This window comes from Miniopterus schreibersii (assembly GCF_964146895.1).
Source record: "Miniopterus schreibersii genome assembly, chromosome: 3".
NCBI lineage: Eukaryota > Metazoa > Chordata > Mammalia > Chiroptera > Miniopteridae > Miniopterus > Miniopterus schreibersii.
This window is the reverse complement of record NC_138103.1, coordinates 23,493,655-23,506,745: the sequence shown is the minus strand read 5'-3', so window position 1 is coordinate 23,506,745 and position 13,091 is coordinate 23,493,655. Positions and strand designations below refer to the sequence as shown.

The following is a 13,091-nucleotide window of genomic DNA, read 5'->3' as shown; positions in this document are numbered from 1 at the left end:
GGGAGGGAGGGAGGGAGGGTGGGTCCTGGCCGGGTAGCTCAGTTGGTTAGAGTGTTGTCCCCAGACGTCAAGGTTTTGAGTTTGATCCCCAGTCAGGGCGCATACAAGAATCAACCAATGAATGCATCAGTAAGTGGAACAACAAATAGATGTCCCTCCCTCCGTCCCTCCCTCCTTCCCTCCCTCCCTTTCTCTCTCTCTCTCCCCTCACCCCCTTCCTCTGTCTCTATAAATCAATTACAACAAACTTATATAAAAAATGAATAAAACAAAACAAAAGAGAGAACAAGAAGAATAACACTCCTATGGGTAAGGAAAGCAGCCAAAAACCCATGCCCACAAAAAATATTAAAATTGTAACTTACTACTTTAAAACAAGCTAAAAGATATTAAGAAAATGATACAAGACATGAAAGAAGAACATAAGGCATAATTACAAAAACTCAGAAATGAAGTAACAGAACTCAAGAAAAAATTAGAAATAAAAGAAAAAATAAATCATTTCAGAAATGAAGAATAAATTTGAAGACAAGAGTTAATAAATATAACATACTCTTAAAAGAAATTAAAAATGGAATAATGTCTCCCAAGATTTAAATGTTTTCTAATGTAAAATAAGTGGAAATAGAAGAAACATTTTAAAAATAAAAAGCAAATAAAGAGATAAAATGGATTCAAGTCAAAGTGACCAAATATTAAAGAAAGGCCAGGAAACAAAAAACAAAACAAAACAAACTCAAAAAAAAAAAAAAAAAAAAAAAAAAAAGCATATGAACAATAGGGGGGTTTCAAGATGGATAAAAATCAAAGTTAGGGAACAGAGGAGGGCCCAGAAACCAAATTCAAAGAAAACAGTCTTCTAAAAAACTGTTTAGGTATATACTGACAGAGTACATGATCTACCTGGGACTGTCTGCTTTATAATGACCAACATCAAGACATATTCCAGTAAAATGATGGGACCTTAAAGAGGAAAAAGTCCTTTGAGCATCTAGGCAAAACGAGCAGGCGACTTATAGGAGAAAATAAACAAGCAAATGAAAAATAAAAATCAGAACTAGATTATCAGACTTTTCAACATCAACACATTTTGCCAAAAGAAAATGGAACAATCTATTTAATATACATATAGAAGAAAACTGAGCCAAAAAATGTATGTGTAGTAACACTGACTTTAAGGTGTAAAGGGCACGGAGCAAAATTTAGAAAGCAGGCGATACTGTTTCCACAGACACTTTCTGAAGAATCTCCTAGCGTGCAAGTCAGCAAACGTTCTGTAAAAGACTAGACAGCAAATATCTTAGGCTTTCAGGCCACAGTCTCTGTTGCACGTCTTCCTTCATTTTCACAAGTTTAAAAATTTGTAAAAACCATTCCCGGCTCGCAGGCCATACAAAAACAGATGGCAAGCCATAGTTTGCTAATCCCTGTACTAGAAAGTGAGCTACAGACATCCAGAAGAATGAGGGGGCACTGGAAAAGGACTGGGGCATCCTGGCCAGATAGCGGTCTTGAAATACCATATTTCACTAAGGGAAACTAAGGCACGTTGAAGAGATGACTGATCCCTGAGCTGAGCTGAGCCTATAACATCTTGTTACAGCAGGTAGTAAGGAAATTATCAGACCCTACTATGGTCATGGCAAAAGTATGCAGCAGCCAATTTGAAGAATCTTCCAGTGGCCAGAAATGGAGAAATTTGAATTTCAATAAAAATAACAACAGACTAAAATCATCAGATTGGTCTCTTGGAAGATATGATAAGGAACCAGCTCATTATTTTGAAAACTACCAAATAAAGAATCAGAATCAAGTATTTATCATCCCTTTTTCCTGTGTGAATTGCAAATCTGGGTGACCGAATAGTAGATGCAGGGATGTACCGCTTTATAAAAGTTTTCCAACTAAAATATATAGAAAGGAAACCAGAATAGAATATCTAAATTCTGTAAGAGGCAACTAACTGATGAAGCCAGGCACTGAGGGTGCCTACTAAAATCACAAAAGGAAAGAAAAGTACACGTAACAGGCAGCCTTGCCAAGTCAGATCTTGGGTCTGATTAATCCTCCAGATTCTGCTGCCAATTTGCATGAAGTGCAGAATTCAGAAGAATATGTTGGACAGTCAGCAGTTCAGTTGTAAATAACTTTATAGGCTAAATGACCTAGACTCTTCTAATACTAAAGAATATGGTAAAGAAAGAAACAGATGAAAAGAAACTTAAAAGACATCAAATTATTATCATTATTTTTTAAATATATATTTATTGAATTCAGAGAGAGGAAGGGAGAGAGAGATAGAAACATCAATGATGAGTCACTGATCAGCTGCCTCCTGCACGCCCCCAATGGGGGGATCGAGCCCGCAACCCGGGCATGTGCCCTGACTGGGAATCGAACCATGATCTCCTGGATCCTAGGTTGACGCTCAACCACTGAGCCACGCCTGGCTGGGCAAAAGACATCAAATTACTTTTAATGGGTAAAAATATAGTATATAGGGATGCACAATTGGGTGATAAAACTATAAAGAAATATAAGGAAGTGATTTCTGAAAGTACCAGAATAGTGGACAGATTCGGGGAAAAGGAGATTTAGTTTGAGAGAGCACACATGGAAGGGCTTCTGGATTGACCGGCAGAGTTCAATTTCTTGACACGGGTGACAGTTATAAGGGTGTTTGACTTATTAAAAATCATTAAAATTTTTTTAAAGATTTTTCAATTCATTTTTAGAGAGAGAGGAAGGGAAAGGGAGAGACAGAAACATCGATGCGCTGCCTCCTGCAAGCCCCCTACTGGGGATGGAGCCTGAAACCGGGGCACGTGCCCTGGACCAGGAACGTAAAAATGGGCAACCCTTTGGTGCAAGGGACGGTGCCCAACCAACTGAGCCACACCAACTGAGCCACACCGGCCAGGGATAAACTATTTTAAAATTGTCCTTACAATGGTCTTCAAGACCCTATACAACATAATCTGAATCCACAAACTCCTATGCCCATGTGGCTAATACTCTCACCTGCGTAGCTGAAGGCTAAACTATGGCTAAACGAGAAAAGTAGCTACTTAATGTAAACTCACTGCAACATATATAATGTGTGTGTACATTCTGCCCCACTCCCATCTTTAATATTTGTTCCACAGAGGCAGGAATTCTTGTCTCTTTTGTTCACTGCTCTATCACGAGTGCCTACAATGGTGCCAAGCACGTAACAGAAGCTCAATAAATATTTGTTGAATAAGTAAATATACTGGAGAAATCTGTTTCCAATTCTTCAGATGAAACCAGCATTTCTAGCTTTAAATTAATAGTACAAGGTCAAGGAAAAAAATTTCTCTCCTCCCGACGAACCTTCGCGTCCTCTGTGCCCTGGTCATCTGGCCTTACCCTTCAGGCCCTTGAACACTCTGGAAGGAAAGCAGCTCTGCTGTGGTGGTGTCTCCGCTAGTTTTATTCTCTCTGGGTAGCGACACCTTGGTGTTCGGCCAGCCTTGCATTCTTTGCAAGGAACAGATTTCATTTGTTTTTTATGGCCTGCAAGTAGTTGTAAAAGCACTGGCACTTCAGTTTCACAAAAGTTCCCTCACTTGCTCATTCTGCCCGGATCCTCCAGCGGGAAATAACAGAGCCAAGCTGCCTAAAGGTTGCTAATAATTGCCCTTACCCCATTCTGGACTTCAGAAATAACATTTGTGACCAAAAATTCAACTACTACCTAAAATCAAGTAGTGTAATCAGCAGATTCATCATTAGACCTAGGTTTATGTTTTTTCTCAAAGATACTTTTAACATGTTACATCTTAATTAAGACTTTTAGCAGTTACAAATCATGAAACTGGTTGAATTTCCTTCTACAATGTTTTAATTGCACAGTATTATTTCTCTCTGATTCAAACAACACTGGAAGAGCAATAAAGACATATATTTCTTCTAGATCTTAACCTAACTTTCATAATATGGAGTACAAACAGAACTTCAAGAACAGCAACCTTTCTTAAGTGTTTAATTCAAATTTTTATGTCTACACCCATGTAACCACCACCCAGAAGACAGAACACTCTTAGCCTCCCAAGTGGCTCCTTTGTGTTGCATCCCAGTCAGTACCCCAAATATAACCACTATTCTAACTACTATATAGATCAGTTTTACCTATTTTTGAACTTTGTATAAATGAAAACTTACACTATATACTTGTCTGTGTCTCGCTTTTTATGCAAAGGATACTGTTGGTGAGATTCAACCATGTTTTGTGTATCAGCAGTTTGTTCCTTTTTTATTGCTGAGTAGTATGTCACTGTATGAATTTACCACATTTTCCTTTCCCATGTTGATGGGCATCTGGATTTGTTTCCAGCTTTTTGCTATTATTATAGTGCTGCTATAAATATTTTTGTATAAGTCTTTTGGCATAATTTCCTTATGTGTATAACTTCTTTCTGTTGCATATATACCCAGGAGTATACTGGATTGGTCATAAGGTAGGCATATGTTTTGCCAAGTAGCTGTAACAAGTAGTTTTCCCAAGTAGCTATACTAGTTTAACACTCCCACCAACATTAAGAGTTCCCCTTGTTTATATCCCTGCTTATATTAAACCATCCGTTTAATATTAACCATTCTGGTGGAAATGTAGGGGTATCTCACTATGGTTTTAATACGGATTATCTGTTGACTAATAATATTAAGCCTACTCTTTTATTTACTCAGAATTAGAATGGTGAAAAGATCTCACCTCATTAATCTATTCAAAAATTATACACTGAATGAAGGAAAGGGGAAGGACTCCTGCAAAGTAGAGAGAAGTGTGATTCTGTCCTTACCTTCTTAAAGCAAGTGACCTTTGGAAGCCCTCCTTTTTCTAGGGACCAACTAGGCCAACCCTGAGTCAATCTATATAACTGAGTTTATCCATGAAGAAATTTTATACGGATTAGAGTCTACTGTTCTTTCATTTCAGCCTTAAGGATTTCCGTTAGCATCTGTTGGAAGCTGCTGGTGAATTCTCTTAATTTTTGCTTACAGGGATCATCTCATTTCTCCTTCACTTTTGAAGGACAGTTTTGGCAGACACAGAAGTCTGAGTTTTCTTCCTTTTAGCACTGTGAATATGTCATCGTGCTGCCTTTGGAATCCATGGTTTCCAATGAAAAGGCAGCTGTTACTCTTACTGAGGGTCCCTTGAATGCCATATATACTTTTCTCTTACTGCTTTAAAGATTTTTCTCTTGGGCCCAATGAGTGATTTTTTTCATTTCAGTTATACTTTTCGACTCCAGAATTTCTATCTAGCTGGTTATTACAGTTATATCTTTGTATTGATATTCTCTCTTGGTGGGACATTATTCTCATACTTTGCTCTTTTTAAAATGTATATATTTAAGGTATACAATGTGTTTAAATATACAGAACACTGTGAAATGATAACTACAGTAAGGCTAACAAACATATACATCACCTTTTTTGTATATGGTGAGAACACTGAAGATCTACTCTCTTAGTAAATTTGAAGTATGCAACCTAGTATTATTAACTACAGTCTCCATGTTGTACATTAGATCTCAAGAACTGATTCATTCTACATAACTGAAGCTCTCTGCCCTTTGACCAACATCTAATGGGGAGATGTTGGTCAAAGGGTAGAAAGTTTCATTTATTATTCAATCTGAGGAATGGGAGGGGAAGCATACATAACCTAGAGACCACTGAGATATCATATCCCCCAACACCTTGCCCCTGGCAAGCAGTATTCCACTATTCTGCTTTTAGGTATCTGCTTCTTAAGGTTCCACATACATGTGAGATCATGCAGCATCTGTCTTTCTCTGTCTGGCTTTCTTCATTTACCAATGTATTCCAGGTTCATACATGTTTTCACTAATGACAGGATTTCCTTCTTTGCTAAGGCTGGGTAATATCCTATGTGCATGTATGCCCCACTGTCCTTACCCATTCACCTGTCAACAACACTTAGGTTGTTTCCCCATGTGTGAATAAAGCTTCAGTGAATATGGGAGACCAGGTTTCTCTACAAAATACTGACTTCATTTCCTTTAAATATAAACCCAGAATGGGATTGCTGAATTATATGGTAACTCTATGTTTAATTTTTTGAGGAAAAACTCCATACTATTTTAGATAATGGCTGTACCAATTTACATTCCCACCAGCAGTGTACAAAGGTTCCCTTTTCTCCACATTCCCAGTACTTTTTATCTTTGGTCTTTTTTATAACAGCCATGAGATTATATCTCATTGTATTTTGATTTGCATTTCCCTGATTATTAGTGATGTTGAGCACCTTTTCATATACCTGTTGGTATATGAAGACATTTATATGTCTTCTTTGGGAATATGTCTATTCAAATCCATTGCCATTATTTTAACTGAGTTACTTGGGGTTTTTGCTCTATAGTTGTATGAGTTCCTTATATAGTCTAGATATTAACCACTTATCGCACACATGGTTTACAAATATTTTTTCCCATTTTGTAGGTTGCCTTCTCATTTTGTTGATTACTTCCTATGCTCTGCACAAGCTTTTAGTTTGATGTAGTCCAACATGTTTATTTTTGCTTTCACTGCCTGTGATTTTGGTGTCATATATAAAAATCATTGCCAAGACCAATGTCAAGTAGTTTTCCCCTAGCCCAGCCAGCATGGCTCAGCAGTTGAGCATGGACCTATGCCCGGGTTGGGGCTCAAACCCCAGCAGGCGGCATGCAGGAGGCAGCTGATCAGTGACTCTCTCTCATCATTGATGTTTCTCTCTCTCCTTTTCCATTCCCCTCTCTGAAATCAATAAAAATATATTTTAAGAAGACATTTTCTCCTATGTGTTCTTCTATGAGTTTTATGGTTTCAGGTCTTATGGTTAAGTTTAATCAACTTCAGGTTGATTTTTGTGCATAGTGTAAGATTAGGGTTCAAGTTCATTCTTTTGCATATGGATATCCAGGTTTCCAGCACCATTTATTGAAGAGACTATCCTGTCCCCCATTGTATATTCTTACTGTCAAATATTAGTTGACTAATAGTATGACTAAAATATTAGAGATATTTCTGGGCTTTCTATTCTGTCCCATTGGTCTATGTGTCTGTTTTATGCAAGTACCACACTGTTATTACTATAGTTTTGTGGACCCTGAGATCTCTCTGTTAATGTATCTTACTATATTAGTAGCTTAAGGGAGAAAAAACATCATATGACTACTTCAATTAGATAAAATTTAATCTCTGTGGTAGCCTGCTTCTAAAATGGCTCCCAATAATTCAGTCATACAAAAAGCTCTTTAAAGAAATTAAGGGTGTGCCCCCCAGTTCTTCTCAATTGCACCACAGGCCTCCAGGAGGCTTAAGCACATTGCCCTTTAGCATCTCAGCAGAAGTCCAAAGCAAAGAATGGTTTATTTCAAAGAGATTTGTGGGTATAACTATTATCTAATCCAATGAACCCCAATGAGATTTACTAAAACCACACAGTTTTTGAGAAAAGTTTATCAGCAGCAACACTGTCACCTTGGACTAAAAGAGAGAGAAATAGTATAAAATGAAGATACACGAGATTCCCAAAATTCTTCTGGCAGAAAGTAAACTGATAAGACCACATAATTACAAAACCTGTGCACTTGTCACCAGGTTGTGCCACCACATCATTAATTCATCTTTAAACTTCTACTGACTTTCTTGTATTCTCTCCAAGACATCCCAGGACAAAAGCAGGCTCATCTTGTCCAAAAAAAGATGAAAATTCCAGGGAGAGCTAAACCTGCAGGAAGGAATCAAGGGCCTTAACTAAGACACTGGTTTGTGCCACAAAGACCCGAAATGGCATCTGAAAACCCCTTCCCAAGTGACCTTTTGAAAAACTTTTCTTCATGCCCAAGAGTAAAGATTTAACATTAAAATAAGACATGCGATGTATGGCCAGGCATGTTCCAAGCCTGTTTGGGAACAGCGCATGCTCCCTTGGAAACCCGAGAACTCTCCACCCCTAAATACTCCTGCCCACCAACACTCTAAGACTTCCGATTCCTTGGAACTGGGGAGAAGGGATTTTTAGAGCATGAGCTTATTTACCCTTCTCCATCCCTTGGCCAAAGAATAAAATTTCTGACTTGTTTTACAGAACACAGTCTTGTTCTATTGGTGTGAGCAAAACCAGGCAGAAAGACGAGGATTTGGGGTCTTTGACCCACAGGGGTTAGTGACACCATCTTTCCTGGAAAAAGAAGGCTCACTCAAGAGCCCAGGGGGTAGAGCGGAGACTCACGAAGAACAATCCCTAGAATTACCCCTAACTGATAGCACCAAAGGCAGTTTCCTTCTTCTATTTATGTAATTATTTCCCTTCCTTTTCTCATAAAAACTCCTTGCCTTAACCCTGAAATTGGGACACAAATTTGGGTTTCTGCCTCAATCTGTGCCCCTGGATCACAATCTTTGTTACCTTTCACTTTGGCTTTTTAGGTTAACATTTTATACCCTAAAAGGTCAAACGTATCCCTGTTAAAACAGTGTTTTTTTAAAAAAAAAAACAACCACACATTATAATCCCAACCTCTTAAAAGTTTTATCATTTCTATAAATTTTAGAGGATGTTATAGTCATTTTTTTTCTTTAGAAAACAAAACAGAAGTTTTGCAATTCTGTTTCACTTCAGTTTTGTTAAATCTAAGCAAAATTAAGTGTTGCCTCACTTCTAAGTATTTTTGACACCACGGTTTCTTATGAGATTTCATTTGAAAAGAGTGTCCCACTAGTAATAAAAGTTTGAAGCAACTGGTCTATAGGATAAAATTCAAGGTCTTTAGCATAAAATACAAGGCCTTTCAAAGCCTGGCCCCCATCAACTCTCTCAGGTCTTGTTTCTCACTACTTCCTTTCTGGAAACGACCTCTCTAGCAACACCAAACTGCCTATATTCCTCATGAACACCACGATGTTTCTCATCTTTGTAAATTTGTCCATATTGTAACTTCCAAATAATTACTGCCTGGCTTTGTTTTATTTAATGTTTAACAAATATATTAAACTATGAGAAACAAATTCCACATTATGGGCCCTGGAGAGGCTAAGCTTGGGTGACTTCCAATACACATAGTGGGAGGGCAGAGTCCCCAGGTCAGGTATAACAGGGCAGTTGCTCCCTGGGTCTTTTTGTGGCCCCACGTTGGGCCAGGAGTCACACAACAAGAAGTTCTCCATCCCATCTCTTCTCTTAGGACAGTTGTAGAACTAGAGTTAGACACAGGCTGCTCTCAGGAGTAGTATCTCTTGATGGTTCATTTGGCTGAAGAAGGGAAAGACATTCTGGCCATTCAAGGAAGAACTACAGCACTCCAACCATGGGTCACCCAAAGAGCACAACATCCTTTAAGTCAAAACTGAATGATTTTCTCTTTATCTGTTAAACTACTCTTCCTTTAGGTCAATGGTTCTCAACAGCAGTGGGGAGAGGGATCATTTTCCCCCCAGGGGGCATTTGGCAATGTCTAGAAACATTTTTGGTTGTCATAACTTGGAGTGGCGGTTGTTAGTAGCATCTACTGAGTTAGGTCAGTGATGTGCTAGCCATCCCACAAAGCACACGGCAGCCCCCACAACAAAGAATTACTGGCCCCAAATTTCAACAGTGCCAAGGCTGTTGGCACTACTGATAAACGCTGCTATATTTCTCAGTTTGATACCATATCTTCCAGGAAAGCCTTCCTGAACAACCCAGACTGAGTTAGGTACCTCTTCTTGATTCCCATAGTACTTAGCATTGTATTGTATAGTCATGTGTCACTTAACGATGGGGATAAGTTTTTAGGTGATTTTGTCATAAAGTGTACTTCCACAAACCTAGATGGTGTAGACTACTAGGATTATGGTATAGCATGTTGCTCCTAGGCTACAAACCTGTACAGCATGTTACTGTAGTGAATACTTAAGGCAATTTTAACACAATGGTAAGTATTTGTGTATCTAAACATGTCTAAACATAGAAAAGGTATAGTAAAAATATAGTATAAAAGATTTTTTAAAAATGGTACAACTGTATAGGGCTCTTACCCAGAATGGAGCTTGCAGGACTAGAAGGTGCTGTGGGTGATCAGTGAGCGGGCGATGAGTGAATGTGAAGGCCTAGGACATTACAGTGCACTACAGTAGACTTTATAAACACTGCACACTTGGGTTATACTAAATTTATTTTTTAAATATTTTTATTTCTTCGGTAATAAATTAAAGTTAGCAGTAACATTTTTACTTTGTAAACTTTTTAATTTTTTTTAAACTTTCAACTTCTTTGTAATAATACTTAAAACACAAATACACTGTAACAGCATTATGACAGCTACAGCATCATGACGTGATAGGAATTTTTCAGCTCCATTATAATCTTATGGGACCACTGTCATAGAGGTGGTCCATCATTGACCAAAATGTCATTATGTGGCACATGACCAAAAATGAATCTGCATCTTCCATCAGATCACGTGTGTCTTTCGGGCAGACACCTTAACATTTCTGGCACATAGTAGATACTCAGTAGAGTAGCAGAGACTGCTACCTGCCTATCCTAATATCCAACCTCTTCCTCTTAGATAAAAGAACACCAACTCTCATATGGGCGCAGGGTCACTTGGAATAAAGACTCCATTTCCCCGCTTTTATATGTGGCCATAAGACTAAGTTATGGCCAGTGGAATGCAAGAAGAACGGGGCTACCTGCAAGCTTCTAGGAAATGTCCTAAAAAGTACTAAATGTCCATTCTTATTTGCCCACCCGTCCCCCAACCTGCTGCTTAGGACATAGATGATATGACTAGAGCTCCAACTTGGACCATTAAGGTGATGGAGCCAAAAGCTGAAGCAGCCTAAATGCTAGATGATTCTTCCAAACCAGCCTTGGTATGCCTTCTTCTATATAATAGTTGCTTAAAACGATTGTTACTTTGGATATCTATTTTTTTGCGAGGATACCTACTCTAAATTAATAGATGATCTAATACCCAACTTGTACTTTTTGCCATCAAGTGCCACACTCTTCAAGAAAAGTGCGAACTGTGCTTCACTAACTTACGCTCTCGTTCTGCTCCTCACTCCTCACCAGCATGTTTTGAAATACTTTTTCCCTCTGCTGTTTTCCTCTTGCAACCTGCTTCACTGTCAGTTATATTCCTTGTTTATTCTGTTACCTTTCTCCAGCTAAGAGTTCTCAGCTACTTATCTCTTCAATTTGACTTCCAGAAGATGCACAGTGATTTCCATAACTCCAAATGCATTCCTCTTAGGTGTTATTTGATTAACAACTGGTTTTATAAAGTTAGATTTACTGCCTTCACAAAGGACAAGTAATCCAAAGTAAGCAGGCTTGTTCTCTGATAATTTTATAGGAAAAAAAGTAATATGTACCTTCATCTACACAAAAGCCAACTATCCTTTTTAACAAAAACATCTGGAGGTTGGAAATGAGAAGCCACTAAAATGGAATGATAGGTCTTAAAGCCTAAGGTCCATGAAAAAGGCCTTTCACTGCTATAAATTGAGTTTGCCTCCATCCAATGGATAAAAAGAACCACAATCCATAAATGAATGAATGAGTGAAGTAAATGAAAGATTCTATGATGAACTGGCTCTAGAATTTTTTAAAAATTCACTGATGAAGCTATATCTGTTCAAGAAAAGGCCTGTACTTTATACACACATTTATATATATATATAGATATATATATATACACACACACATACACACACATATACATATATGTACATACACATACACATACATATCTTTATTAGCTGCATATAGGGTCAAAATAAAAAATATAACATCTACTCACTTGGACAGAGATACTCCCCCAGCTTTCCCAATCATCTCTTCATGGTGTAACACCGAGTGGTTCCAGGGAATATGGAGGAACTTTAAGAGTGTTCTCATCCACCGCTCAGGGTGTAAGACAAGCTGTTCATAGTGAACTAACATGCATTTTTTATAGCCAACCTCCATACACTGGTTATACATGGTTTCTATGGCACGATTCCACTTGGTCAAACAGTCCCTGTAGCTGTTCAGGTCAAATCCAGCTATAGTAACTTTTCGAGAAATCATTGAATGTACCGATGCCCGGCCATCTCGGACCATCAGGAGAAATTTGGCATTGGGAAATAACCTAGCAAGGTAAGTTAAGGACTTCAGGGCAAAAGGGTCTTTATTACATAAATAAGGAGCTGGCTCCCCGTGCTTAACAATGATTTCTAGTAAGAAGGCTTGCATGGCAGAATCCAGCACTTCGTCGGTGACTCCAGCCTCATCCAAGCGTATTTTCTCTTTACTCGACCGTGACCACATCTGCTTCAGGGCCAGGATTCGAGGGATGACCCTGGTTTCCTCTCCACAGCGAATATCAGGATGTGCATCTAACATGGCCCTCATGAGTGTGGTTCCACTCCGAGGCACACCTCCAATGAAAATTAAAGGCATATCTTTGTGATAGGCAAAGGTTTTGTTGGCTTTGACATCCAGGCTGGTTCGCACAGTCGTCTTTGTGCTCTCCAATTTGAGGGGCTGACTACGTTCCTCTATTCGGTGGTGGCATTCCATGGCGTGTTGGCCCAAGTAAAACACAGTCACAGAACTAATCACCAGACATGCCAATAGTAAGTTCTGCTTCAGTTTTCCAACCATCTTGATGTGGTTATCTTTTTTTATTAAACAGATATTTTGCTCCAAATGAGTTCCAGAAAATGTTCAGGCCATGGAGATTCTACTTCAGAAAGATGACCAACATCTAATAGGAAAAGGAAAAAGTTATTTTATCGTCATTAAGACTGTTTACAAATTAGTCATCAGTTATCACTATAACATTTTAGCTAGAAAGAAGCTGAAGTTGTCTTAGATGCTTTGCTATTCTTAAAACACAAATATACAAAAATGCAAGCAAAAATAAATCAACATTTCCAATCAGAAACAGCTTCTTAATATAACAATTCTGAAGCTAGGCACAAAATGGAAAATTCAATAAAACTATTTCTATCAGTGAGCCAAGAGAATATTTAGTATGCCCAAGTATATCTGGAGTCTAACCCAAGGCTCATCTCTGGTA

At 38.4% G+C, this 13,091-nt stretch overlaps 1 protein-coding gene across 4 annotated transcripts in view; it reads right to left on the bottom strand.

The window, feature by feature from the left end:
• TPST1 (tyrosylprotein sulfotransferase 1) overlaps window positions 1-13,091 on the bottom strand; it is a 65,479-nt gene that overhangs the window by 28,276 nt on the left and 24,112 nt on the right. For all 4 annotated transcript variants that reach the window (XM_081132679.1, XM_081132677.1, XM_081132680.1 and 1 more), the window contains one exon: window positions 11,829-12,776. In XM_081132679.1, coding sequence (XP_080988805.1) covers window positions 11,829-12,673 — 845 coding nt within the window. In that variant the 5' untranslated portion in view covers window positions 12,674-12,776. The remainder of the gene's footprint in view (window positions 1-11,828; window positions 12,777-13,091) is intronic.